Source organism: Lagopus muta, chromosome 14, assembly GCF_023343835.1.
Source record: "Lagopus muta isolate bLagMut1 chromosome 14, bLagMut1 primary, whole genome shotgun sequence".
In the NCBI taxonomy this organism is placed as follows: domain Eukaryota; kingdom Metazoa; phylum Chordata; class Aves; order Galliformes; family Phasianidae; genus Lagopus; species Lagopus muta.
This window is the reverse complement of record NC_064446.1, coordinates 11,722,262-11,746,429: the sequence shown is the minus strand read 5'-3', so window position 1 is coordinate 11,746,429 and position 24,168 is coordinate 11,722,262. Positions and strand designations below refer to the sequence as shown.

At 46.9% G+C, this 24,168-nt stretch overlaps 3 protein-coding genes across 18 annotated transcripts in view; 2 read left to right on the top strand and 1 right to left on the bottom strand.

Moving 5' to 3' along the window:
• LARP1 (La ribonucleoprotein 1, translational regulator) overlaps positions 1-5,033 on the top strand; it is a 43,113-nt gene extending 38,080 nt beyond the window's left edge. For all 3 annotated transcript variants that reach the window (XM_048961062.1, XM_048961061.1, XM_048961063.1), the window contains exon 20: positions 600-5,033. In XM_048961062.1, the coding sequence (XP_048817019.1) occupies positions 600-812 (213 nt within the window). In that variant the 3' untranslated portion in view covers positions 813-5,033. The remainder of the gene's footprint in view (positions 1-599) is intronic.
• FAXDC2 (fatty acid hydroxylase domain containing 2) lies at positions 4,996-20,905 on the bottom strand. Of its 12 annotated transcripts, none has more exons than XM_048961068.1 (11): positions 20,857-20,905; positions 17,635-18,695; positions 15,587-15,651; positions 14,394-14,441; positions 11,652-11,743; positions 11,445-11,548; positions 10,608-10,729; positions 10,051-10,256; positions 9,086-9,191; positions 8,187-8,353; positions 4,996-7,022 (listed from the first exon to the last, which is right to left on the bottom strand). In XM_048961068.1, coding segments are annotated over exons 2-11 (1,068 nt in total). In that variant the 5' UTR covers positions 17,636-18,695; positions 20,857-20,905; the 3' UTR covers positions 4,996-6,865. The 12 variants fall into 12 exon arrangements, with proteins under 12 accessions (XP_048817025.1, XP_048817024.1, XP_048817030.1 ...); XM_048961067.1 differs by having other exon boundaries at positions 17,635-19,299; positions 20,857-20,880; XM_048961073.1 differs by lacking the exon at positions 20,857-20,905 and having other exon boundaries at positions 15,587-16,376; positions 17,635-17,731; positions 18,176-20,746.
• CNOT8 (CCR4-NOT transcription complex subunit 8) overlaps positions 20,888-24,168 on the top strand; it is a 6,774-nt gene continuing 3,493 nt past the window's right edge. Inside the window, exons 1-3 of one of the 3 annotated variants that reach the window (XM_048961078.1) lie at positions 20,888-20,987; positions 21,402-21,601; positions 23,139-23,332. In XM_048961078.1, the coding sequence (XP_048817035.1) occupies positions 21,485-21,601; positions 23,139-23,332 (311 nt within the window). In that variant the 5' untranslated portion in view covers positions 20,888-20,987; positions 21,402-21,484. The other 2 variants (XM_048961079.1, XM_048961080.1) reach the window with 2 other exon arrangements.

Here is a 24,168-nt window from a genome sequence, read left to right as displayed (position 1 = left end):
GGTAGAGGAGGATATCTGTTTGAATGGAGCAGCAGAGCTGCATGCACTGCCCATGCAGACACATGCTAGGTCTTTTTCTTACTTCTTGGGTCTTTCATATAATGTCTGAATCATCAATCAGACTTCCAGTTACTACTGCCTTGATATCTCTAAAGCAAAGCAATTGCTGCAGGGTTTGAATACTGTACATCAGCTTCAGGGCAGCTCTCTGGGGAAATAAATGACTGCCTCTTCCCTGGTGATTTGGTGGGAGAGGAGAAAAACAGGAGGAAAGTGAGCCTTAATGGCTTGAGTGGAGCTGGCCTTGTGTAGCTTTGTCTCCCAGACTGCTGGACACTGTTCCTCTCAGGAGGAAGGAGGTGCCTTAAGCACAGGGTGACGGCTTGCTCTTTCTTGGAAGACTGTCAGCAATTTTGGCAGTGGTGAATTTGGAGAGGAGAGCAGCTGTCCAAGTACTGTGTGACTTGGGTAGGTATGTGTGTTCCCCATGGGTCAGAGGGGCTGCAGTCAGGAGCCTGCAGCAGGGATGCTTTCTGATCCAGGGGAGAGAATGTGCATTTGATAGAGGCTGTGCTGATACTGGGGTGCTTCTGTTGCAGCCACCCATGGGAGAGGAAGGTGGACACAAGAGATACCCAACGACGTCAGGGGGAGATGGCAGGAAGCGCTACCCATCCCAGTCTTCCAGCAAAACGGTCAGCCAGTGCCCATCCAGCCAAGCCCACGCCTTGCCCAGTCAGCCTGCACAAGAGGATGCCAAAAACCTGAGCCAGCAAGTCCCTGCTGCAGAGTCGCAGACAGTGGGGAAGTAGAGAGGATGCAGCTTCTGCTTCCCACCAGGAGACGGGATGGGTTGTGGGGGACTGGCTCAGAGAAGAGGATGAGGGGTGTGATGGGAAGGGAGTTGGAATGTGGGTGCCCAGGAATAGCCTGCTGGGAGAAACTTCAACGCACATGATTTTTTTTCCTCTTGTGGCTGGAAAGCAAAGACGATTCGCATCTAAAACACCGTTTTGCTATTACAAACCTGACCAGAGCCAGACCCACCCCCACCAGATCCACCCTTTGCTTTTCCTTCTCATCCCTCCCCTCCTGTGCACACGCTCGTGTCTTAGTGTATCTTCAAAAAATATTCTGGCTGGGTTGGAAAGGGGAGATTTTTTTATTATTATTATATATATATATCAAGTTTTAAATTATTGCTAGAGGTTTGTCCAGATTTACCAAAACAAGTCCGCTCTGTGCAGCCCTGGTGACTCCTTTTGTGTCCCCACCCCTTGGATCGCTGGGCAGCCTGGCCAGGAAGCTCGGAGGAGTGAGGTTCCCTCGCAGGGGCCGAAGCCACAGCATTGCAGTGCTGCGGAGCCTCTGATCTCCATGACCTGGCTGACATTTCCCATCCCATGTCTGGCAGTGCTTCTTCGACACCAACCGTCGCTAAAGGCACCCAGCCCTGTTGGTCTTCCCGGTCCGTCCTCCCCAGCGTCTTCATCTCCAACCTTCTCGCGGGTCTGGCTCTCCCTCTGCCCACCTCTTCTCCCTTCCATCACGGACAATTTGGAAATCAACCAAAGGACCTTTGCCAAGGATAGGTTTGTTGTGACTCCTTCCTGCAAGAATGGCAGCTGGGAGGCTGGCAGGCACCTGGACTGGAAATCTGCGTGGATGCCGCAGCCGCCTGCCCAGGGCCCATTGCATGCAAAGACAGGACTTTGCTGAAGGAGCCTTCCTCTTCCTTTTCCCTTGGAAAAATGAAACAAACAACAGCGAGAAAACACAATACCCCTGAAACAACAACAAAAAAAACTCTAGAAAGACATCTTCCTTTGCTTTCTTCCTTGGATATATTAATTGAAGAAGAAAAAAAAAGAAAAAAAACCACAAAAATACAAAAAAAAAAAAAAAAAAAAAAAAAAGTTGCCTTATGGTGGAGCTGGAATGGGGAGGCTGACTGGCCTCTCGTGCCCCAGGGCGTGCTGGGCGTTTGGCCCACACCCACAGACTCCTCCCGGCACTGCTGCCGAGCCCACCTGCCCTGCAGCCTCCTCCAACCCACAGCTCCCTGGGACGCTCCTGCAGGGAAGGCACCGATGGCAGTCATACTCCAGACTTGTGCTCACCAAGTAGTTGAAGTCCTATGTTGTGTACATACTACTGTAGCATCCTCCCTGCAACGGTGACTGTGAGCTTGTGACATCGCTCGGCCTTTTCTGGGCAGCCTGGGTTGTGCCTGGGAGGTGGGCAGTGTCTGTCGAGGCAGCTGGAGGGACTTTGGTGCTGGGAGGGCAGGCAAGGCCTCATGCAACCCGATGCTGTTGTCTGATACACAGTGCAACTCCTGCTGCCAGCCAGTGAATCTTGCTCTATGTCCCAGTAGGCAGTTGCCCATTGGAGGAGGGCTGTTGCCTGGGTAGCTGCACTGGGGGCTGTGACAATGTCCTGGGGGCTGTGCTGTGCAGCACCGGCTGGGCTGTGGCCAGCAAATCCTCCCCAGGTTCATATTGGTTGCATCCCTCACAAACACGTGGCTGTGGGGGGGGGGGGGGCATGGTCCAGGAGTGAGATTTGTGCCCCCGGCTCAGAGCACCTCTTCAGTGAGAGCTGCTTGCCCTGCTGCTCTGCTCTGTGCCCTGGGTCAGGACCTGTGCTTTGCAGCTGGCTTGGTTGAAACTCTGGCACGCTGTCCTCATGTGCTGTGAGCATGCTGTGTTTGCATGGTGCAGAGCGGGCGCTTGGTGGGCTGTGGAAAGATGCAGCTGATTGCATTGTCCTCTGCAAAATCAAAAGCTGGTAACGAACATTTCCCTAAAGTATTTCGAAGTCAGTACAGCACTGTGTCTTGTAGCTGCAGGAGGGAGCCGAGTCCTTAGGCTGTGTCTGTATGGCTGTGAGGCTTGCGGGTGGGAGTAACCAGGTGCTGAGCAGAACTCAAGGTGCTGAGATGGGCAAGGGGCTGGAGGTTGGAGTGGCTGCAGCTGCTTGCTGAATCCTGGCTGATGTTGCCTTCCTGAACTGACACTGCATCAAAGTCTTGCTTTATAGGTGAGGGAGAGGTACTGGTCTACAGGGCAGCTTTGTGAACTTGGGATTGAGAGCATAGCCGAGGGTTGAGTGAAACTGGGCAGCTGCTGCTTCACTGTTTCCTCATGATGTGATCTTGTTCTGGTCTGTCTGCTGCTATCACAACGTTCTGCAGCTTGGTACCGCTTGGAGGCTGGGTTTGGGATGTTATGTCCAGGTCCTCAACTTGCTCTGGGTTTCCCAGCGTACGCAGGCTGGGCTGGCAATTAGCTTTGGTGTAACTGCAGCCTCAGCTGTTATGTCTGCATTTCTCTTCTCCTGTGAGCTGAGTCGGATCTCTGATACAGTGCATGTGACAGGGCTTGGCCCTGCTTTGGGAAGGAAAAGCCTTGGAGCCTGGACTTGGGGTTGACCAAGGCTGTTAGAGAAGTTTTGATGGTTGCGTGCAAGTGGCAGCAGGTTTGAACGTGCTGCAAGTGGTCCTTGCTGCGTTCCCTGTGTTCCTCTCATTGGTGCGTGTTCTTTGGATGCCGATGAGCTGCTTTTGAGCAACAAACAAAACAGGAAACTAGGAGAAACAAACTCCTGCTGTGGAGATGTTCCTTGTGGAACAGACTGTGGAATTGTTTGGGTGATAGAAGAGGCAAAGAATGTCCCATAGAATTTTCCAGAACTTGAACTGATCTGAAATTATCCCTCTAGTTTCTGAGGCTGAGGCTCTGTCTGGTCTTGGCACAGAAGAGTTTTCCTCTCTGAGTCAGTGCTTGGTTGCATTGGTGTGGCTGAGGGTGGCTTTTGCAGGAGGTCAGAGGAGAGATCCCAGCCGTTGCAGTCTCTGTTAGGGGACAGCGAGCTGCATGCTGCTGTGTGCCCTGTAGCATCTCCATGGGACAGCAGCATCTCCAGAGAGTGAAGGGAAGGTGGAAACAAACAGCCTGCTCAGCTGGTGCCTGCTGCTGGGGCAGGAGGCAGCTGCTCTGTGCTGCAGGGCAGGTGATGACATCTGCAGGTACAGTGGAATTGCTCAAGGGCTGAGCTCTGCATGGCTGTCTCGTGTCCTACAGCAGGCATGGGGACGGGGCTGCAGTGCTCCCCCTCTTGCGTGCACACCCTGCTGGTGCTGTGCAGCCATGTGCATCAGGCACTGTGCATCAGGCGTCGCTCGTGGCTCGCTCTGCCCCAGGGAAATAGGACAGCTGTCCAGAGTGTGGTTTTGCTTGGATCCCTCTTGTCCTCCTGCTGAGGAAGGAGTTTGGCCTTGCTTTTAGTTTGGATGCTTCATCATGATCATATATAATGATTTTTTTAAATTGTTATAACGATCTGAGCAATCAGGTGCTCTTATTCCTGTGACTGCAATGCCACTTGCTGACCCCTGCATGGCTGCAGGCACTCGCAGCAGCTCCAGACCTCTGGCAGGGGTCAGCAGTGAAGCTGGACGGTGTGTTTCAGAGGAGACTTTGTTGCTTAATATGTTCATTTGGGGGGGAGGGGGGGAAAGGAAAGAAAGATAATAATAATAATAATAATAGTACTGCTGCTCCATTTGCCTGTCTGTCCCTCTCCCTGCTGCACCCCCCCGTCAGCAGCTTTTTGCTGTAGCCCATGGGTTCCCTCGAGGTTTGGCAACTGCTCACATTGCTTCAGACTGGTGACTGTACTGTAACGATGATTTGTGAACCTCAGCATGCTGCCACGTGTCCACACATTCAGCGTGGCGGTGCAGAGGGGGCCTTTAGCTGTTAATGCCTTTCCAGTTATTTTATCAAAAGGAAAAGGAAAAAAAAAAAAAAGAAAAAAGAGAAGAAAAAAAAAAAAAAAAAAGAAACCTGTAAATGTAGCAAGCTGTGTTTGCAATGCTTATTTTCTCCTGTTTCCTCTGAGACTGGTTATGTCACTGTCACTGTTTAGAAATGGATGCTAGGCTCTTTTAGAGAGGGTTGCTACACTTGATGTTAAATGCCTCACTGACTCTTTTCTTTTTTTTTTTTTTTTTTTTTTTTTTAAAGTTTCCAATACAGGTAGAATGACTTTTTTAAAAAGCAAATTTTCATCTCAGTGGCACAGAGTGGGTGCCTGGAGGGCAGCATTTCAATGAGTAGTTTACAGCTTCACTTTCTGCAGACACTTGAACATAGGACCGACGTATCTGTGACAAGCACATCCCCTCAGTGGGGAGCTCCAGAAGAGCATGGACCGACCCAGGTACCACTGCCCCTTTGCAGCACTCTGGGTCACTCAAGGCCTTTGCTGCCCTCCTGTCCCCATCTCCCAGTGGCAGTCTTGTGGGTGGGCTGGGGACGGTGACAGCTGTCATGGGAGGGGTGCTTGCAGCACTTGGTCCCCGAGCCTCCCTGGTGCAGATGTATGCCCGTAGGGAAGGCAGCCCGCCCTGCTCCCCCCTTCCTCTCCCAGCCTGATCCGCTCCTGCTGGGGTTGGAAATCCTTGGATCTCACAAACCATCGCTGAGTTGTACCCAGGGGAGGCTCTGCCTGCCTGCTCCGACTCGCTCAGGTCACGTGGGTAAGACCTCAGCCTCGGTGGCTGGGACAACAGGGCGATGGTTCGATGTGCTGGCCCTTCTCAGACTGGCTATATCCCAACCTCAGCCTTCTGTTCCCCAGACTAGAAAGTGTGTGCAACCTTCTTCAGCCGCATTTATCGTAGAGACAAACTTAAAATGACTCATCACAGACCATTTATCAGTTGGGAGGAAAATCTTGTTAATATGGCCCGCTGTACATGATCCATCTTCTGTCGATAGTACATAATCTTTGACCCATGTGCTAGGATCATCATCGCATATAAAAGGAAAAGAGAAAAATGTAAAATACTTGAATGAGAGCTTGTATTATAACATTAATATTATTCAGAGTATCTGCTTTCTAGGCTGATGTGATTCATTATTCTAGTAATGCTTTAGTCCTTTGTAATTTGTGGTAATTATGCTTTTTCCTTTTTAATACAAAAAAAAAATGTATAAAAATAAAAACTTCAAAAGACAGTGCGGTTTGGGTTTTCTGTTGTGCTAACCATTGTGTTTTCCACAGAGGGCTGTAGGCTCTGCGGATGGGCTGGCTGGCGCAGGGTGGTTGGAGGATCTGGAGGACAGTGCAGGAAGAGCTGCTGCCATGAGCTGACACACGAGGCTTGCAAGTAGGAGCTGATGTAGCAGGACTTGTCAGTTGGATTTCAGGCTGAAGGGACCTCCTTTCTTGTGGGGACAGTGACTGAGAGGCTTCTTGTTTCCCCCCATATAATCTTAGCTCCAAATGTCTTTATCTTTCCTGTGGGAGAAACTCTACATTTGCAGAGGTTGGTTTGTGGAGTGTTGATGAGGATGAACAGCCCTGAAATCAGACCTGCATCTTACAGAGTGGAAAAACTGCTGAAGGAAAAGCAGGCCTGTTACGTGCATGAAGGGGAGATGTCTGAAGCCATGTGGGCTTGATTCCTGTGTATGTAGTTACAGTGACCTTACTGGTATTGTTAGAGAATGCTGCTGGAAGAGGCCATGACATGGTCTATGAGAAGCTATAACCTTAACAGTGAAAATGCAGCAAGTCTTGAAACCACGTAGCCTAGAATTCATCTTACATGCAGGCAGCTGGAACCAAGAAGTAGTGCAGTGGTTTAGAAATACCTTTCTAGAGTTGTTTTTTCATGCTTTAGGTGGAGAATAACAGGCAGTACATGAAGTCATCTCAAGTATTGTGTTTAAGTTCAGTTTTGAGATTCATTATGTGTGAATAATAACTTGTTTCACAAGTAAAATATTAGTGTAAATCATTGTCTCTTCCTCTCCTTATCCCTGGGCTCTGCAGGAGCTGCAGCCTGGAGGGTTCACCCTGCTCTCTTGGGTATATCAGGGATGCTTTTGGAGAGCGGGGTGAGGCTGAGGAGGACCCTGTGTCTCTCGTAGGCTTTGCTTTGTCTGAACACATCATCTGTTCCATGCAGATAATCCAACACTCCCAGGACTCCATAACACTGGTTGAACCTGGAAGTCAAACGGAGAACAAACATCACTGGAAGTTACTGAAGTTACCTCACCCTCCCTGTTCCCATCTCCTTTCAGAGCTCTGATAAGCCATTCACCTGATTGCTGCTGCTGTACCTGTCTGCCTCACAGCTCTGATGAACCCCTCAATCCATCGTTATCCAGGAATGGTGGCACTGAACAACTGCCTGAACCACTGCCCAGCAGCTCAGAGCTGTGGAAGCAGCTGGGCACCCACCTTGCCATGTTCTTGAGACCTGGCTGCCCAGAGACGTGGAGCTGCTGTGCTCCCAGCACTGCAGATGCTGGCACAGCCGTTCTGCCCAGACAGCATCTGAGCCGAGCTGCAGATGAAATGGTTGTTAACAAGAACTGGGCCCACATTTTGGGTGTTGCTTTGCACTTAGGTTGCATCAGAACTACCACATCTTCTGTTTCTGCAGAAGCAAGCTGCTTGAGGAAGTGTTTGTATGAATTTAATGCACAGCAGGGAGATGGAAACTGTTTTTCTTCTGTTTTGGTAAGTATCCCTGAACGCTGTACTGAAAGTTTGCTCTCTCTGGTGTAAAAGGGAGCTGGGAACCTTTGCCAAGGAGTGTTAACTGAGGCTGTTTGGCCAAGGCATTACCTGATCAACATCACTAACCTCAGCGTACGGGAAAGATTCAGGGAGACTCCTACTGCAGATTTATTGTGCCATGTGATTCGCCACTGCTCTGTTTTGATTCTAGACCATACACAGTATCTTCTGAACTTCCAGGAATAGCCTTGCATGGAACTGTCTGTGTTTGTGCTGGGGAACGTCCAGGTAATAGCTGCTACTTCAGACACTCCGTGCTTTCCTCCCGTGTCACCTTAGGACACTTGAAACACTTGGACTCAGCTGCTGTGCTTGTGCTTTAGATAAGCTCTCCAAGTCAGCTGATGGAGGGTAGGTGTCAGTGAGGTAGATGGCAGTTGTGCGGGAAGGCAGCTTGGTTTGGAAACCAAAGCTCTGTTTAACTGCTCTAAGACCTGACAGCATTCTGATCTGCTGTTATGTGAACTAGATAGGTTTCTCTGCTTGTATGTGAATGATGAAAATCACTTGGCTCTCAGAAAGGAGCTTTGTCTGCAGGCAGTGACAGGGCACAGGAAGGAGGAGAAAGGGAAGCTGGGACGTACTTGAGGTGATGGAAGTCGTGGAATTCAGGTGATGGTAGGAAGGGCAGGTGGTAACCGCAGTGCGAAATGCTCGTTGTTACAAGAGCAAGGGAGAACCACGCTGTGATTGAAACCATGTGAGACCCCATGAGCATTGGGCCAGTCATGACAGGCAGCGTGTTGGAGAGCTAGAAAAGAGAAGTAGAACCACCTCGTTAATGGGACCACAATGAGCAGGCTGTCCTTTAGGGGCTGAACTGTCTCACCTGGGTCTATTGGTTTTGTGCAAGCAGCATAAAGGGCAGACCTGAAAATACCAAAACTACATAATCATCAAAGATACAATTGTACTCTGAGCCAACTCAGGTTTACTCGCTGTGGAATACAGTCAGTGCCCCAGATCCCTAAACTTGCAATAAAAGGTTCTTGGGAAAGCAAGCTGTAAAAAGGTTCTAAGTCCACGTGATGTGTGGACACATGCAGCAATGTGATGATTGCGTCCTCCCAGTGACACGAATAGCTGTCAGTGCCCAGATCACAAGCTTACTGCACCAAAAAGTCATTCTTATAGCCAAAGTCTGTCAGAGGGAGACTCTCAGAGCTCCTGGAGCAGTTTGGGCCTCTTATTAACAGGAGATGGTATTTAGAAGTGGAAGCTCTGTGCTCAAGGAAACACCATTCAGACTTTTCCTTACCTACCTGAGGCCCTTGGATTTGTGCTCTCAAAGCTGGTGAGGTGCAGTGCAAACAGGCACTGCAGCACTTCTACAGCTAGGCTTCCTGGTAATGCAGCTTAGCTTCTTCTAAGAAAGAAGATTCCAAGGAAGCATTTGCTCTGCATCCCTTACCGCTGCTCCTCATCCCATGGAAACTGCACTCCATGCAGGAAGTGGAAGGTGAACATGGGAGAATCCACTTACTATGTGTTCTAATGGGTGAGCATAAATGGAGACCACGCCAATGGGGGCTGTCCATTCGTGGTGCTTCTTGTGGATGTGCTTGTACAGGAGTGGGAGATGAACAAGCCTACGTAGAGAAAAAAAAGAAATGTAGTTTTGCACCCCATAAGAAAGGAATGCAGAGTAACAGAACATCTCCCAGAGACTTGCTTGTGTCCATCTAAAACAGATCTTAGAGCTGGGAGTGGCAGTGTAGGATCTGTGGTTTCCTCTCGTTAGCATCAGCCCTCATCCAATGGTTTCACTGTCCGCTGGTTGATGTTAAACTTAAGTTCTGATACATCCCATAAAACCAAGTCTATGAAAGACTGATTTGCTCAGACTTGGGAGCACATTTTAGTGAAAGACTCACTTCATATTCTCCATATTCTGACTTTTCCGACTGGCAGCAATTGGAGACAGGATTTTAAGTTTCCTGGGCCCTTAGTAAGAAATGGCCTCTTGTGTTTTCTTTTACCATTGCCCAAAAGGGAAATCTCTGTATTTCTGAGAATGCTGTGCTTGCTTCTGCATGGTCTTGCAGACTTTTTCCTTCCTTGCTTCAATTTTATCTTCTACTACTGGAGTAAATGGTCAGAATGCCTGTAGTGTTGGGAGCTAGGCTATATTTTGTAGGTGCTGTTCAGGTGAAGAGGACATCAGTCTCTGAATTCTTAAGCTTTTTTTCTTTCAGGATGCTCCCATTCTCCTCTTTTCAAATAAAATAGCTCTTTTTCTCTTCCTAAGCTGCCATTTCTGTAGTTTTTACCCATTTTTGCTCCCTGTAGTTCCTAGCAGCATTGCAGCAGCTAAGCCTCAAGCAATAAGGATGGGTTAAATACAAGACTGATGGAAGAGGGTGAACCAGGACCATTCCTGTTTCAAGAGATGGGTGTAAGCTTAACAGCATGGGCTCAAACCAGAGTCCTGTTCTGTGCTCAGCTCACCTGTGTGAATAATAGAAGAGGATTTCCTCTATTAAGGTAAAGATGCTCAGCTCCACAAGAAACCATTGGAAAGTGGGTAATTCCTTGCTGAAGGTGTTGCCCCACCATTTCATTACATAGAACATGGGCACGAGCATGGGAAGGGAGACAAAGAACTGATTAAACAGCGCTGTGTAGATGGCTTGTCGCAATTTCTGTGTGTCCACCTGCAAAAAAGAAGTCAGGATTCCGGGCTATAGCAGAAGCACAGTGGCTTTAAGCTGGAAGACAAAGAGCTTTGAGATTTGTTGGCTGCTTTCATTAGGTAGCTGTAGGATCAACTTGTTAACAAGCGGGCTATCAAGACCTGATCAGCAGCCTAATTACAAGAACTGCCTTCCTCTGCAGTAGATATACAATACTTAGCACATGAGCCTGTCTTTAGAATCAGTCTTCAAAGCTGAAAAGGGAGCTATCTGCTTGGAAGAGAAAAGCCTAAGTGCTTCTTCTCCCCTTTCCTGACCTAACAGACTGCAAGAAGTATTTAGCTAGCAGAAGCAGCACACAGAAATACTTACAGGATCATTCTTGCCCAGCTGAATGCGATACCGAGTAATGAAAGTTGGCTTTCCTGTTACATCAGCCACCATAAGGATTCCATTGAAGCACCAAAAAGCAAGGCTAGGAACCAATGCAGCCCCTGTGACGTGAGGAAGAGACAGATACTTAAATACCTGGGGAGCTGCGGACAGATTAAAAAAAGAAAAAGTAATTGTATCCAGAGGACTTCACTAGGAGCTACGTGTGCTGGGTCCCCTGCACTGTGATGCTTTAAAATAGAACGAGCAGGTTCTGAAACCCATTTTAGATCTAGGGAATGGTGAGGAAATTAAACTGCATAAATGCCCCATAGGCTAAAATTTGCCAAAACGGTGGGCTTTTCTGGGAGAATGGGGATCTACCTCATGGTTGACGTTTAAATACACGTTGGATAAGTTTGAGTTGATCCTTGGGACCTTGCAACATTCCTGCTAAGCCTGTTCACCAGCAGTTAATCACAGATGGAGAAGGGTTGTGTATGCACTACAGCAAGCGTGAAATTCACTAATTTCACTTCAACTTTCAGAAATTAGTTCTACTGAGTCATTCATTTCTCACAGGAGCAAAGAGCATGTCTACGTAAGGAAGCCATTTCTATGCTTTCAGCAGCAGCAAAAAGATCAAATTCTTAACCTGTGTAATGGGTCTAATGAGGAACCACTCCAAAGCAGCACGGATGTGCCATCAGCTGTAGCTGGCATGGAAGGCTACGTGTGTTCTCAGTGAGTTGGGGATGGGACGCCCATGTTCCAGTTTAAATGCACTGCATGGATGGTTCTTAGCACAGCAAAGGGTTGTAAACCTGAGGAACTCACCAAAGAGGAAAAGAGACCATTCCCTTCCCTCAAACAGGTAGTAAAGCTTCAGCCATGTTGTCTGCCAAAAGTAGCCTGAAGTATCCCAGATCTTTTGCACGCACCTGTGGGAACAAGTGTTCTTAGTCACTCATCCATTCACAGCCCGTTTATCCCCTCTACACAAAAACACTTCTCCTCAAGCCTCTTTTGTCTGAGCAATCTTACCAAGAAACAGAGTTCATTAAGGCAGTGAATATGAGCAGGGCTGAGCCAAGGACAAGGGCAGACATCTTCACAGCAGCCCAGAGCTTCTCTTCCTGTGCACAAGCAATGAGAGTTAAGTTCACGCTGCTGTGCTATGCTAGAGCTTTTGTCTTTGAAACGTATGTGGTACAGGTTGTCTTATGTCAGCCTGTATTGTTTTACACTCTGAAGAACACGATAACAGCTGTTAAGGACCACGGAATTTTCTCTCCCCATTTTTATTGGATAGATTTCTCAGTACCTGAACTGAGCTACAAAGGGCTTCTGGACAACTCAGAACACTAGGAATGGAAGACTGAGGGTAAGGAATGCTGCTGCATCACAGCACCTCTGCCACCCCACCAGTCTGTTCTTCCTGCCAGCATGCAATGGGCTTTCCCCCTGCAGTCACGATGAACTGCTGTGCTCAGGTGATCTGGAGCTACTGTCTCAGCTCCCTTTTCAGCTTTGAAGACTGGTTCTAAAGACAGACTCGTGCTCAGAAGCTTATCCTTTCCCCCATAACAGAGGTCTAACACAGGACGTTACGTTGCCTTGTGCTGTGCCTTTTGCCCATCACAGATAGAACTCAGTTCTAGGACTGGGAGTACAGCTGGTCTGGAAGGCACCATGTGCCACCTATACAGAACAACTGCACAACAACAAGGAGTTCAAACACGCAGCTTCTTAGAAGTACAGCGTCCTCTAAATCCTTGCTCTCAGTCACAGAAATGTTATCTGCTGGTGGAATCTCCCTGCGTGCAGTGGGAGAGCACTGCGATGTTAACGTGATCCTTTAGCACAGTAAGGACTTGAACTTCACTAAGCAACAATGAGGAAATTATTAGAGTCCTTTTGATTTTAGGAATAGGAATATTCAGAAAGCAGTATTCAATATAGTTGAACAAATATATTGAAACAGATTGAGTAAATATTTTAAAGTATTTATCAAATATACGACAAATACATAATTAACGATTTGTCTTCTAGCATAGCCCCAGTTGGAATTGACTCTGGAGTTCAGAAATCTTAGTTTGAGTTTTCTCAGGTGAGTGTGCATTATATTTATTGGCAGGATGACTAAAAAACAAATGCAATTCAAAACTATACAGTGTAATAACCAGGTAGTGCCCTGTGCATAACTCTGTCCTTCCTGTTTTTATTGGTACGTTGTGCTGTAAAAACAGACCGGAGTAAAAATAGCATGATTCATAGCTGTTGTCCTGGTCCTCTCCCAGCAGAGAGGACAAACAAGAGAGGCAGCTCAGGAGTAGCTGTTGAATGCAGGTGTGTTTTGGGTAATGCAATACGGAGGAACCCTCTCAACACAGCTCTCAGCATTAGGAGCTCTTTTGGGTTCTGTATCAGCTACAGAATATTAAACATTGCCCAGAACTTGTCAGCAATGTTTATCCGTCCCAGGACAGAACTTTGCTCGTTAGCAATGAAACTTTCCTCACTGAAACAAACATTTGTTCCTATCATCTCAGTTTTTTGTCAAGCTGGCAACTGAGGAGAAAGTCATTTCCTGGACTCTTGCCCTACAGCTTCGTGGCAGTGAGCCCTACAGGCCTACTCTAAAAGCAATACAATCATTTGCCAGCATTATCAGTGGGAGACTCCACCACGAATGCAAGGCTGGCAAAAGTCACCTGTCCCAGCTCCACACAGTACGTGCTGGGTTCAGGGCTGGACATTTGCTCTCACAGGTCACACGCTTCCAGTTGTATCCACGTTGTCCATGTTACAGTAATGTATGCTGATAGTAGATAAGGATTTCTGAATCTTTAAAGCCTGAAGCACCATCTGGGTATTCTTCAGGGGAAAAAAAAAGTATAAAAAGCTATAAAATACTTTGAGTCTTTTAACAGAACTCTGTCCTACAAATCCTTCTTTCTCCTGAGATGACAGACACACCAAAGAAAAGCTCCCAAGTTTTAGAGGGTTGGAATGCTTAGTTAGAGCAAACGACATTTGATTCTTGAGTGTCCTCCAGCTGAAGATCTCAAAGATTCACAAAAGTGAATGATTCCTGATCCACCTGCTTTGAGGCAGGACGGGGAGCAGCCAGAGTTCAGCACTTCAGCTATTTTCAAAGCCTTCTGATAGAAACTGTTTTTTTTGGAGGCTGTGCTTTTACCACACGCGAGGAAGTGACTACGTGAATGAATCCCATGCACTGTAATTACATGAACTGTGGGGACAGAGAAGTTCACATTAAAAAAAAATCTTGTTCATCAAGTCCAAGTGCTAACACCCTGTTTCTCTTCATGCAAGCAACACCTCCAGAGAGGTTTCCAAACTCTGACCCACTGATCAAAGGCCTTGTACAATTTGCTAAATAGCTGGAGTGCCAATTGGAGTTCCTACCTGCAAGGTAAAGAGACTGGGGCACACCAGCTGGGAACCAGGCTGTTCAGCAGCACCACTTTTGGCACTGGGCACAGTCAGGTGGCACAGTTTCTGGCTATGTGGAATATTATGGTATCTTGCCATGCAAGCAACAATAAGAGGCTTTTCACCACTCAGCGCTACAGCTGCGGTTCACTGGGAGGAAAAAATGCTGGGAAAATGTTTCCGTATGATGAGTGATGACCTCCTAATTGTGCTGAAGTGGTCAGAGTTGATGAGTGTGTTGCTGCTCTTAAAAGGTTATTCAGCTCATCCAGCTTTCCAAGGCACCTGCTCAACACTTCCTTTAAAAGATGGACTTTGAGTCTTTACCTGCTCCTGATGTGCAGCCGTGGTGGAATACCCGGAGTCTCTCTTCATCTGAAATAAGAAGTGAGCTGAGTGAGCTTTGTACAGCTGCAGGGTGGAAGAATGCACCACTAACAACAGCAAATCACTTCATCTGCAAGTTTAGTTGCAAAACTGAGGTATTTACTCTCTGTGCCCTGTCCGTCCTTCGTTATTGTACAAGAAAAAAAACTTCTATAGAAAGCCTTACAAAAGTTCCCTTATTTCCTGAGGTGAGTTAAGTGTTTTACCATAATGCTGATGGGGATGTAAGGGTAGCAAACTAAAATGGAAGAAGAGCCCAAACCAAAGCTGGTGTGCTGCAGTACAGCTCTCTCCCTCAATCTGTCCCAAAAACACGCTGCACTCTGTAGGAACTGCCCTGCAAAGGCTGACAAGCAAACGATGACACGAGATGACTGCTCTACTACAAGGCAGGAATGCTGCTAAACTGACATCAATGAAAACCAAAAAACCTGACTACTACAATGTGAGCTTGTGCCATGAAGTATTAATGCAGCAGAGCACCGTGCAGCCCTCACCCACGTGGCAGAGGAACTGGAAGATACAGCCCCAGAGCATGGTGAGAAAATCATCACTGCTTTAAGTCCAGCCGTGGTTGATAATGACTGAAATAGCTGTCAGTTTCAGGATTAAAACCCGAAGGGCAGGTGGCTGCCTCACGATAGACCTCCTTGCGTTTGGCTCCGACTGGACTGTTGATTGTCACCTCTGAATTTAGCAGAGAGAAAAAGGAAAGCATCGAGCACGAGGTTGAAGGAGCTGCTGGGTCTGAACTGCTCTCCTTGGGCACAGAAAGATCAGTTTCAGGAGGTGTGCTGTGCCTGCCATAGGGAATATTGCGTAGCTGTTTTCATATTGCTGCACTCTTATCATAAACTGTAATTAGCGAAAGCTAAGAGGACATTCCATAAGGTTTTCTTGGTTTCACACAGACATTAAGAAAAAAGCACGTGAATTCTAATAACAGGAATTACAGATTTACTGAGTATGGCACAATTCGAGCTGTTTTGCTTTTCATACTTGGAACAATAATGAAGCACAGACAAACTATGTTACCTAAGGTAACAAAGGAGTGTACAAAGAAGACTCCAAGGCACCTGTATAAGGTACAAACAGTTAGAAAATGGCTAATTAGAGAGATGATGTTTCGTTACCTTTGTGATGATAGCAAGCGTCTTGGGAGTATTCTTCATGCAGCGTTTCAGAAAGGAGGAATACACTGCCAAAAAGAAACCATCATGTTATCCAGGAGACTGGACTTTCTGAGTACAGCCTCACAAATGTGACTCTGTCTATTCTCTGTCTATTCACAAATTTTCTGTCTATTCAAGTGTTTCCAGCTCTGTTTCCCTACGATAGATTAGTCTGCAGATCAATGGGCAGCAGAGAGAAAAACTGGACTCCTTCCTCCTACTTGTATCCCTGCTCACTCAAGGACAGAAAAAGATGAGGCCAGTCCACCAAACTACTGAAGTGAAACAGTTCTGGGAAGAAAAAAGAAAAAAGACAAAAAGACAAGAAGAGATGTGATGTGGAACCACAAGCCCTAACTCCCAACCCTGTATTTCAACACTGGAGTTGTAAATATTCCAATGGGAAGATGAGAAGAAAGCTCCTCACTATGAGATTTTGTGAGCTAACAGAATTACTCTATGAGAACTTCTGATTTTTTTCCCCCTCTGTGTCAAATTTGCCAACCAAAACTTCACTGGTAAAATATACTGGGACTACAATACACCTGATGGAGAGCACTATATCCTAGGAGTTACAATAACAAATAACATGCTGGTCTGGAGAGAACAACATAAATAACTTGCCATGGGACAAGCTGATCTTATCTTCATTGCAAAGACCTCCTGATCTTGATGAAGGAGTTTATGTTATGCAATACACAGTGTGCTCTCATCTTGTCACACAGGTCCTCTGCAGGAGTGCTGATTATCTCTATGAAAACACCACTAAGGTTGGAACACGTCAAATGAATAAATGAATAACCCATTCATTCATGGTGCTTTGAGCCATTCCAGTCCCTGTTCCAAAACTTTCCTTACTCTTTAAGGATGTTTTACTTCACTACATAAAATAACAACCCAATTTCACTTGGAAGAGACTTGGTCCAACATCTTGCTCAGTACAAAACCAACTACAAAGTTAGATCAGGTTGCTGAGAGCCTTGGGCTGAGCTCTGAGCATCCACACGGAGGGAGACTCCACAGCTTCTCTGTGAAATCTGTTCTGGTGTTGGACTACCTCTCCTGTATTTTTTTCCTAATATCTAGTCAGAATGCCCCTTGTAACTCATGTCCCTTGTCCTTTTGTTGTATGCCTCGCTAACTTCTCTACAACCACCCAGCAGAGACAGAAAACAGCACAGTGAAATTATTCTGCTGTGACAGGACAGTAAATAGTGCTGGCCATAGTGACTGTGGTAAGAGATTATTGCACTCCCAGACGATCTTGTAACAGACAGCACTGGATCTGAGAGGTGCAGATGTCTCAGTTACCATCAGCAGCTCCGTACAGCAGTGCTGCATCTTTGCACGCAAAGGGCACAGTGGAGAACGCACCTCTGCTTGGAGCTGCTGGGAAGAGAAAGCCATTGCTTGGCTGAGCCCCACTTTCTGTGGGGCTGTAAATAAGTTTCTATTCCTCCTATTTTTTTTAAATAATCACGGGATTATTTTATCACAGGAGCCATTCTTGAGCAAAACCTTCCGTTTTGAAACAGCACTGCCATTTCTGCTTACCCTCCCTCTCCCCAAAATCTCAATATTCTACCTTTATTGACAGAAACACTTCATGTTATTTCCACTAAAACAAGATACATTTTGATGGACTGTGTTTTCCCCCATTGCTCTCTTTATGCCGATTATCTCTTCTGATTCAGAATGCACCAGGTATGTTAACAGAAGCATTCATGTAACCATGGCTGTTTGAGCAAACAAAAAGTCCTTCCAACTGCTTGGCACTGATCTCTTTTGGCATGTTATACAGCCCTGAAGCAACCAGTGAAGACCTCAGCTGTCTGCAGCTATTTGCAAGCATTAGACAGAACCGATGCTGTTTAAAATAGAAGTTCCTTTGAGGTTATCTCTGACTCGTTAACACAAAGTTTGATCCAAAGGAAACTGTAAATCAGTGCTTTTCTGGCTTTAGGCAGTAAAGAATTCCAACACAAGCTATTTCTTTCATTTCCACGTACTTCATCATTTCTCCAACAACTAAGTATGAGCTCTGCTTCGTCTTTTACATTTCAGCTATCAGAAAGCACTAGCTTGTCCAGGCCATGTTCTAAAATGCTTAACATCAACAGAAAAGAAAAACAACCAAACTGTTAGAAAACTTTGATTAAAAAGATACTTTTTGTATTAAAAATTTACATTATTACTATTATTATTATTATTATTATTATTATTATTATTATTATTATTATTAATGCCCCCTTACATTTCTTGTTGCCCAGACAGTCCCATGCTGAGACTGCACCAGTACCCACTTCCCCTTGTACTGCACCCACTATTGTGCTCCTGCTGCTGGCAGGAATAACTGGAGATGTCTGCAGTGATGGACTGGCTGCCAGCCCAGCTGCTTGGGACTCCTTTTTCCCTCTTGCTTGAATCTTCTATTTTATTACTTCGCTGGAATCAACCTTTACAGTGCACGGCCAGTGTGGCAAAGCACCTTGTCTTCCACTTCTCTGCGAAAGCACAAAACCTATAAAAGAAAATGTAAGGACAACCTACCTGCTCTCCACAAAAGCTGCACATCAGCCACACTGTACAGTCAGATACGGGACTAGATGTTGTGTCTGGTGGGTCTCCTATCGTGCCAAGCTCTGCATAGCTCAGAAGGCAATTACAGTTCCTAGAAAAGCTTACAATTGTATTTTAAACACACACATGGCAGCGCCTTTTAGTTATTTCTTCAGTTTCAATCAGGTATTTTCAAGCCACAATACCTTTGAGCTCAGTCTCTTTGCTCACCTCCCGCTGGCTGTAGCCTAGGAGAGGTCCTTTGTTTCTGCTCACAGTACAACTCCTCACCTTTCACTACTGCTGCGGAAACTTTATGAGGGTTTGGGCACCGGCACCGGGGTGTTTCCAGGCAGGAGTTGGCTGTCCCCTCCCAGACGAGTCATGTGAAGTCAGTACCGTGTCACTGTTAGTGCTGGCACTGCTCCCTGTGCATGTGCACATGCTGTCACTCAGTCCAGCGCTCAGAATACAGCTCTGCAGGTACGAGTTTTTCATCAAGAGTGAACGGCTGTATTGAGAATAAAAAAGACAGCTCTACCTTAAACATAAGTCGTTTCTACTAGGCATGAACTCATGTTTTCAGCACAAAGTAGCTGATGCCAATGCAACTGAATGGGTCAAAGGTGTATTTGTTCAACGCATGTGAGTTACAGGGGTGTTTGGCAAAGCCCAGCAGTCCAGCTTTCATCATGTCTCACTAAATCTATAAACTGCAACAGCTGTCGCTACATCAAACAGTCACAGGTATTGATTCTACCTACGAGGATGAAATGCAAATAGGTTAGAATGTGGTTGGGCTCATTTGTGTTTAAATATGCTTACCAACCATGAAGTCTGTAATTACAGTATTGCAAGATGTAAGGTGCTGGAGTGTTGTCTTTATTATGCAGATGTGGCCCCGATCTGTACTACTTGCCCAATATACAGTGTCCTATTGTAAACTAAGCTCAGAGAAATGAGGGTGTTACTTGACATAACTTACCGTGTTTATTTTTCCATGTGAGGAAAGTTGAGGACCACTTCCTCTCACAGTTAGCATCATTCAGCCCCTCATGAGTGAAGCTGTTTTGTAAGCAGAATTTCAAGCTAGCAGTAGTGAGAATTGCAGTGATCTGCAAGCACAAGTAATGGTGGTGCCTTGTTGTCCCTGCCTGATTTTTTTGTACCTACCATTATATTTTTATCAAGCAACCTTTTCTGGAAGGAATATTCCTAACTCCCCTCCCAGCCTCGTGCCATTTCATCTCTGTTCCTGTTGCTTCATTTCCATATTTGAGACTGCTACTGTTTCCACTGACACTTTCTCTTGACTAACGCAAAGTATTTCCTACTGAGGAAAGAGTTTTTAATTCTCAGCTGTTGCTGCTAATTGTTATTTATCATGGACTTAATATGGAGCAACGTGATTCCTCCAAGCTATTTGGGTACGTGCAAAGGAGGAAGTGGAAATTGGCATTTCAAGAGAATAAAGGTTGTCCAGCATGTTATTTGGACTTGGTCTCGCTCTGGTAGCACTGTTAATCTAATATGCTAAAGTAGGTGATAAGAGTGAACTGCATGGATGTCAGTTTCTTTTTAACCTCCGTCCAATTCAGATATGGGTTATATCTGAAGGATTTACAGCCTCTAAGATTAGTTTAAAGGATGTCTTCGTTTGCTTTCTACTGCAGTTCGGGTCACGGGACAGCACTGAACACACAGCTGTTTGCTGGCCAGGCTGTGCCCTGAGCTGCACGTCCACCAAAAACACTCCAGTGTGAGACAAAGGCTGAGATCTGAGCAATGCAAGAATGGGATTTGCTCTTTGCTAGAGGTGACAGAGACCTTTCTGCAAATGCAGCACGTGGCATACATTACAGCAGTGACCGCAGATCCGAGCCGAGAATGCAAAACGCCAACTATCGACCGTGGAGATAAACGGCGAATCAAAATAAACTTCAGAATGCTGACAGCTCCAAGGTTAATCGATAAGAGAGCAGCCTTTAGCAAAGCAGCACTGTCAGAGCTTTTTCTGCTGAGGTATGAGGACTAAAGCCGAGGCGCTGAACAATGCCTGATGTGTAAGAGCTGCCAAGGTGCTTTCCTGGGTACTTTTATGGAAATGGTGAGCAGTCAGCTGAGGGCACGCGGGGAAATGAACCCAAAGGTGCACAGATAACCGCTCCGAAGCAGCAGCAGAAATGTGGAATAACAGCCGTGAGCAGCCAGACAGCGGCTCCTGAGCACGGACAAGCAGCACATCCCGGACACCCGAGCATGCAGCATGCCGCGTAACAGCAATAGCAGCACGCTGCAATAACAGCAGTAACAGCACGCTGCATTACAGCAATAGCAGCACGTTGCAATAACAGCAGTAACAGCACGCTGCATTACAGCAATAGCAGCACGCTGCAATAACAGCAGTAACAGCACGCTGCATTACAGCAATAGCAGCACGCTGCAATAACAGCAGTAACAGCACGCTGCATTACAGCACGCCACGTAACAGCACGCGCCGCCACGTCACGCACTTCGCGCCGCGAGCCCACGGCCGGGCGGGGCGCGCGACAAGGACACGGCTTTGCGCATGCGCGCCGCGGGCAGAACCCCGCGTGGCGCTCCGCCTTCCCCGCCCCCTCCGTTTCCGTCCCCTCCGCGGGAGCGCGCGCCAGGCGCGAGCCGCAACGTACCGCACCGCGCGCCGCTGCGGCTTTGCCATAACTCTCGCGAGAGCCGGGCGGCAACCCGGAAATCCCGCCTCAGCCGGAGGCGTCATCGCGCCTGCGCGGAGGCGAGAGGCCCGGCCCCAGCTTCCGGGCAGGTAGCGCTTGGGGGAGGGGAAAGCGATGGGGAGCGGCGGAGCGGACGAGCGGTGGGGGACGGGCGGGGCTCGGGAGGCCCGCGGGAGGCGGCGCGGCGGGGCTCGGCGGGCTCTAGCAGGTGCGGGGCCCCTCGCGGCGCAGGGCGGCGGTGGCTGGTGGGCCCCTGCCCTGAGGCAGCGCGGCTCGTGGGGGCGCGCGCGGCGCGCGGGCTGCGGGGCCAGGCGCGCTCCCGCCGGGGCCGGCGCGGCTCCGGGGCCGCTGTTCGTTGCCGGCTGCCTCGGGGCGGCCGTTGGCGGAGGCCGCCGAGCCCCGCGGAAGTGGGGCTGCGGTGATGCCGCGGAGGTGCGCCGTACCGTGCTGGCTGCTTCCTTTTTGTAGCTCTTTCTTCACGCCCTTCCGTCTGTTCGCTGCAGCACGCTGATTAGATCGCGCGGCTTGCGGCTGTACGCTGCCATCTGAAGGCGGGGGGAGCTGGCTGTGCCCTGGGCCCGGCAGGATGCCAGCAGCCCTGGCGGAGAACAGCCAGGTGATCTGTGAGGTGTGGGCCAACAACCTGGAGGAAGAGATGAGGAAAATCCGAGAGATTGTGCTGAGTTACAGCTACATCGCAATGGTAAATGCTTCGTGCTTGACCTGTTTGTCTTATTCGGGAAATAGGGGCACATGATAGTTGGACCAAGAGATCTTTTCCAATGTCGATGATTCTGTGGTGCTTCTTGAGTGAAAAGTGATTTCCCTCATCTGTTACCAAACAAAAATAGCAGTTAATTGGTGAAATATTAGGAAACTCATCACTAGAGAGACATACCAGAACATAGTGTGTCTTGTCTTCGTTCTGGTTTGATGGAAAGCTGGAGAAGGGAGAGACCACCTTAGAAAAGGGAATTAATTGAATATCAGCATGTATTAGTTTGTACAGTAGAAGGTGGGGCGTTCAGGTGTACAAATCTTTAGGTTCCCCAGCATATTTGTCCTGCAAATTTCTTGCCCGTTTTGGAAAATTGGCAGGAAACTGTAGGAGAAGAAACCTCCAAGTGACAACTTGTTAGCAGCAGTGGCTCCTTCTTTGCGTGCTCACATGTTGCTTGTTCCAGGAGAAGAATATTCTGGCTGTCGATATGACAGCGCATTTCAGGAAGTTTTATTTCACAGCAGCAGAATATCCTCCAGATGGGAAGAATCCCTTTCTGCTCTTAAAGTCTGTATCTGCTTGGCAGGAGCCAGGCACTCACACAGCCAACTGAGTTATGGTACTCTTCAGTTACGACAGCTTTGACTGAGGATGCTAAACTCAAAGATAGGAGAGAATTCTGTAATAAAAGCATGACATAAAAACACATGCCTTCAGAGTGCATAGAATTCAGTGCAGAACAAAGTTGTGAAGTAAACAGTAAGCATATATGTATATATTTAATTGTATGTTGATTGGAAATGAATGCCTTGCTTCAGTATGCTTTGTGTTTCATCTCTTTCTGGCCTGTTTGCCTGTTGTAATTGCTGTGCTGTAAGAGTGGGTACAGGAAGACGTGCAAGGGAGAAATTCTCTTATGTACTGGATCCTCTGAAAGTTTTTGTGTGCTGTAGTCAATAGATGCTATTTGACTTGAGGGTAGAAATTAGTATGGTCGCTTTGTTGTTAAAGTCTGTCTTGATTTGCAGCAATTTCTATCAGTGTAGTATTGACTTTTTTTTTTTTTTTTAGTAACTACAAAGTTTACCATGATCTGTACTGGTGAGAGTGCTGGATTTAACTTACATTTGGAACTTGAAAGAATGCTATATGTGTATTTTTAAATAAATCATTTTCAGTAGATATGGGGAAAATAAGAGGGGTAGGCCCTTGGGAGTAAGAGATGCTTAAGTGATGCAGTAACTCATACTGGGTGATTCTGTGACGTGTTTGTTTTGAAACAAAGCCGCAGGAAAGGTTACCTGTGAGAAGTGAATGAGTGCAGTCGGCTGACACATGATGTAGGTTTTCTTTTAGTTCTGACTTGTAGCGGTTTGAAGTCCATACTAGAATATGAAATGGGATGAAAAATAAGTGTTTTTAATAGAAGGACTCACAGATTGCAGTATTGAGACCTGCAGGTATGGAACTGAGTACAGTCCTGCCAGAATGTGGGATAAGATTTCCTCTTCTTTTCCAGGACACGGAGTTTCCTGGGGTTGTTGTAAGGCCCATTGGTGAATTCCGCAGTTCCATTGACTATCAGTATCAGCTTCTTCGGTGTAACGTTGATCTTCTGAAAATTATCCAGCTGGGCCTGACTTTCACAAATGAGAAGGGAGAATATCCTTCTGGGATCAACACCTGGCAGTTCAACTTCAAATTCAACCTTACGTGAGTTTTCTGTGCCAGGGAGCAATGGCTGCTTCCAGTGCTGCCGTGTGCTTGCCTTTGGAAAATGCAGAAATCCATTTGTTCCTCATCACTGGTTGTTTCTGAGCATTGAAAATTGAGATTCCAGAGCAGATCATGCGAGGCTCCGTTTTGGCATGACAGGAATTGTATTTGTGGAATAATGTTATGATCTGAAACTTTAGGTGTTTTTTATATATTTCCATATATTTCGTGTAATCGATTCAGTGCAAATCTGTGTCTTTCTGCTAAATAAAAGTGGATGTGCAATTTTCAGCAAAGAGGAAAAAGCCCCTTTACAGAGCTTTGCTAAAGTATCTAAAGGAAAAAGCATAGGTGGAATTATCACACGTGTTTGGGAGATCAACCTTGTTAAAGTGAGTGTGGCAGTTCTTGATTCTTCCACACTACCATTTCCTGGGCTGCAGTTGAAGCAAGTTTATTTATCTCTTTCTGTGTGATTATAAAGAGAAGTTTGGCATCTATGCCCCAAAAGCTGCCTGGAAATAGAGAAAGTTTCTCTGGCAAAAGTGCATTTCTTTGGGAATCAGTATTACTGTGAAACAGAACATTACCAAAACACTGTTCATGTAAGCTGATCATACTGCTCTTGAAAACAGAAGTTGCAATGTTTACTTGCACAACTCTCTCAGCCTCTTAAAAGCATTTAAGTCGTAACGAAGAGGTTTTGATGCTGTGAACCCTATTTGACTCTAAATTATCATGTTTGGTATGAGTTTTGTTCTGTGTTGTCATGTCCCCCACCTCCAGATGGAGCTTAGGAGTATAAAACTCGGGTGTCTGCTCAGCTCTTCTCC

Excerpts from the sequence above, each read along its gene's own strand:
- FAXDC2 (XM_048961068.1), bottom strand. Across the intron at positions 11,549-11,651 it reads TTAATGAACTCTGTTTCTTG|GTGCGTGCAAAAGATCTGGG; the intron begins GTAAGATTGCTC and ends TTGTTCCCACAG. Across the intron at positions 10,257-10,607 it reads AGCTGGGCAAGAATGATCCT|GTGGACACACAGAAATTGCG; the intron begins GTAAGTATTTCT and ends TCTTTTTTGCAG.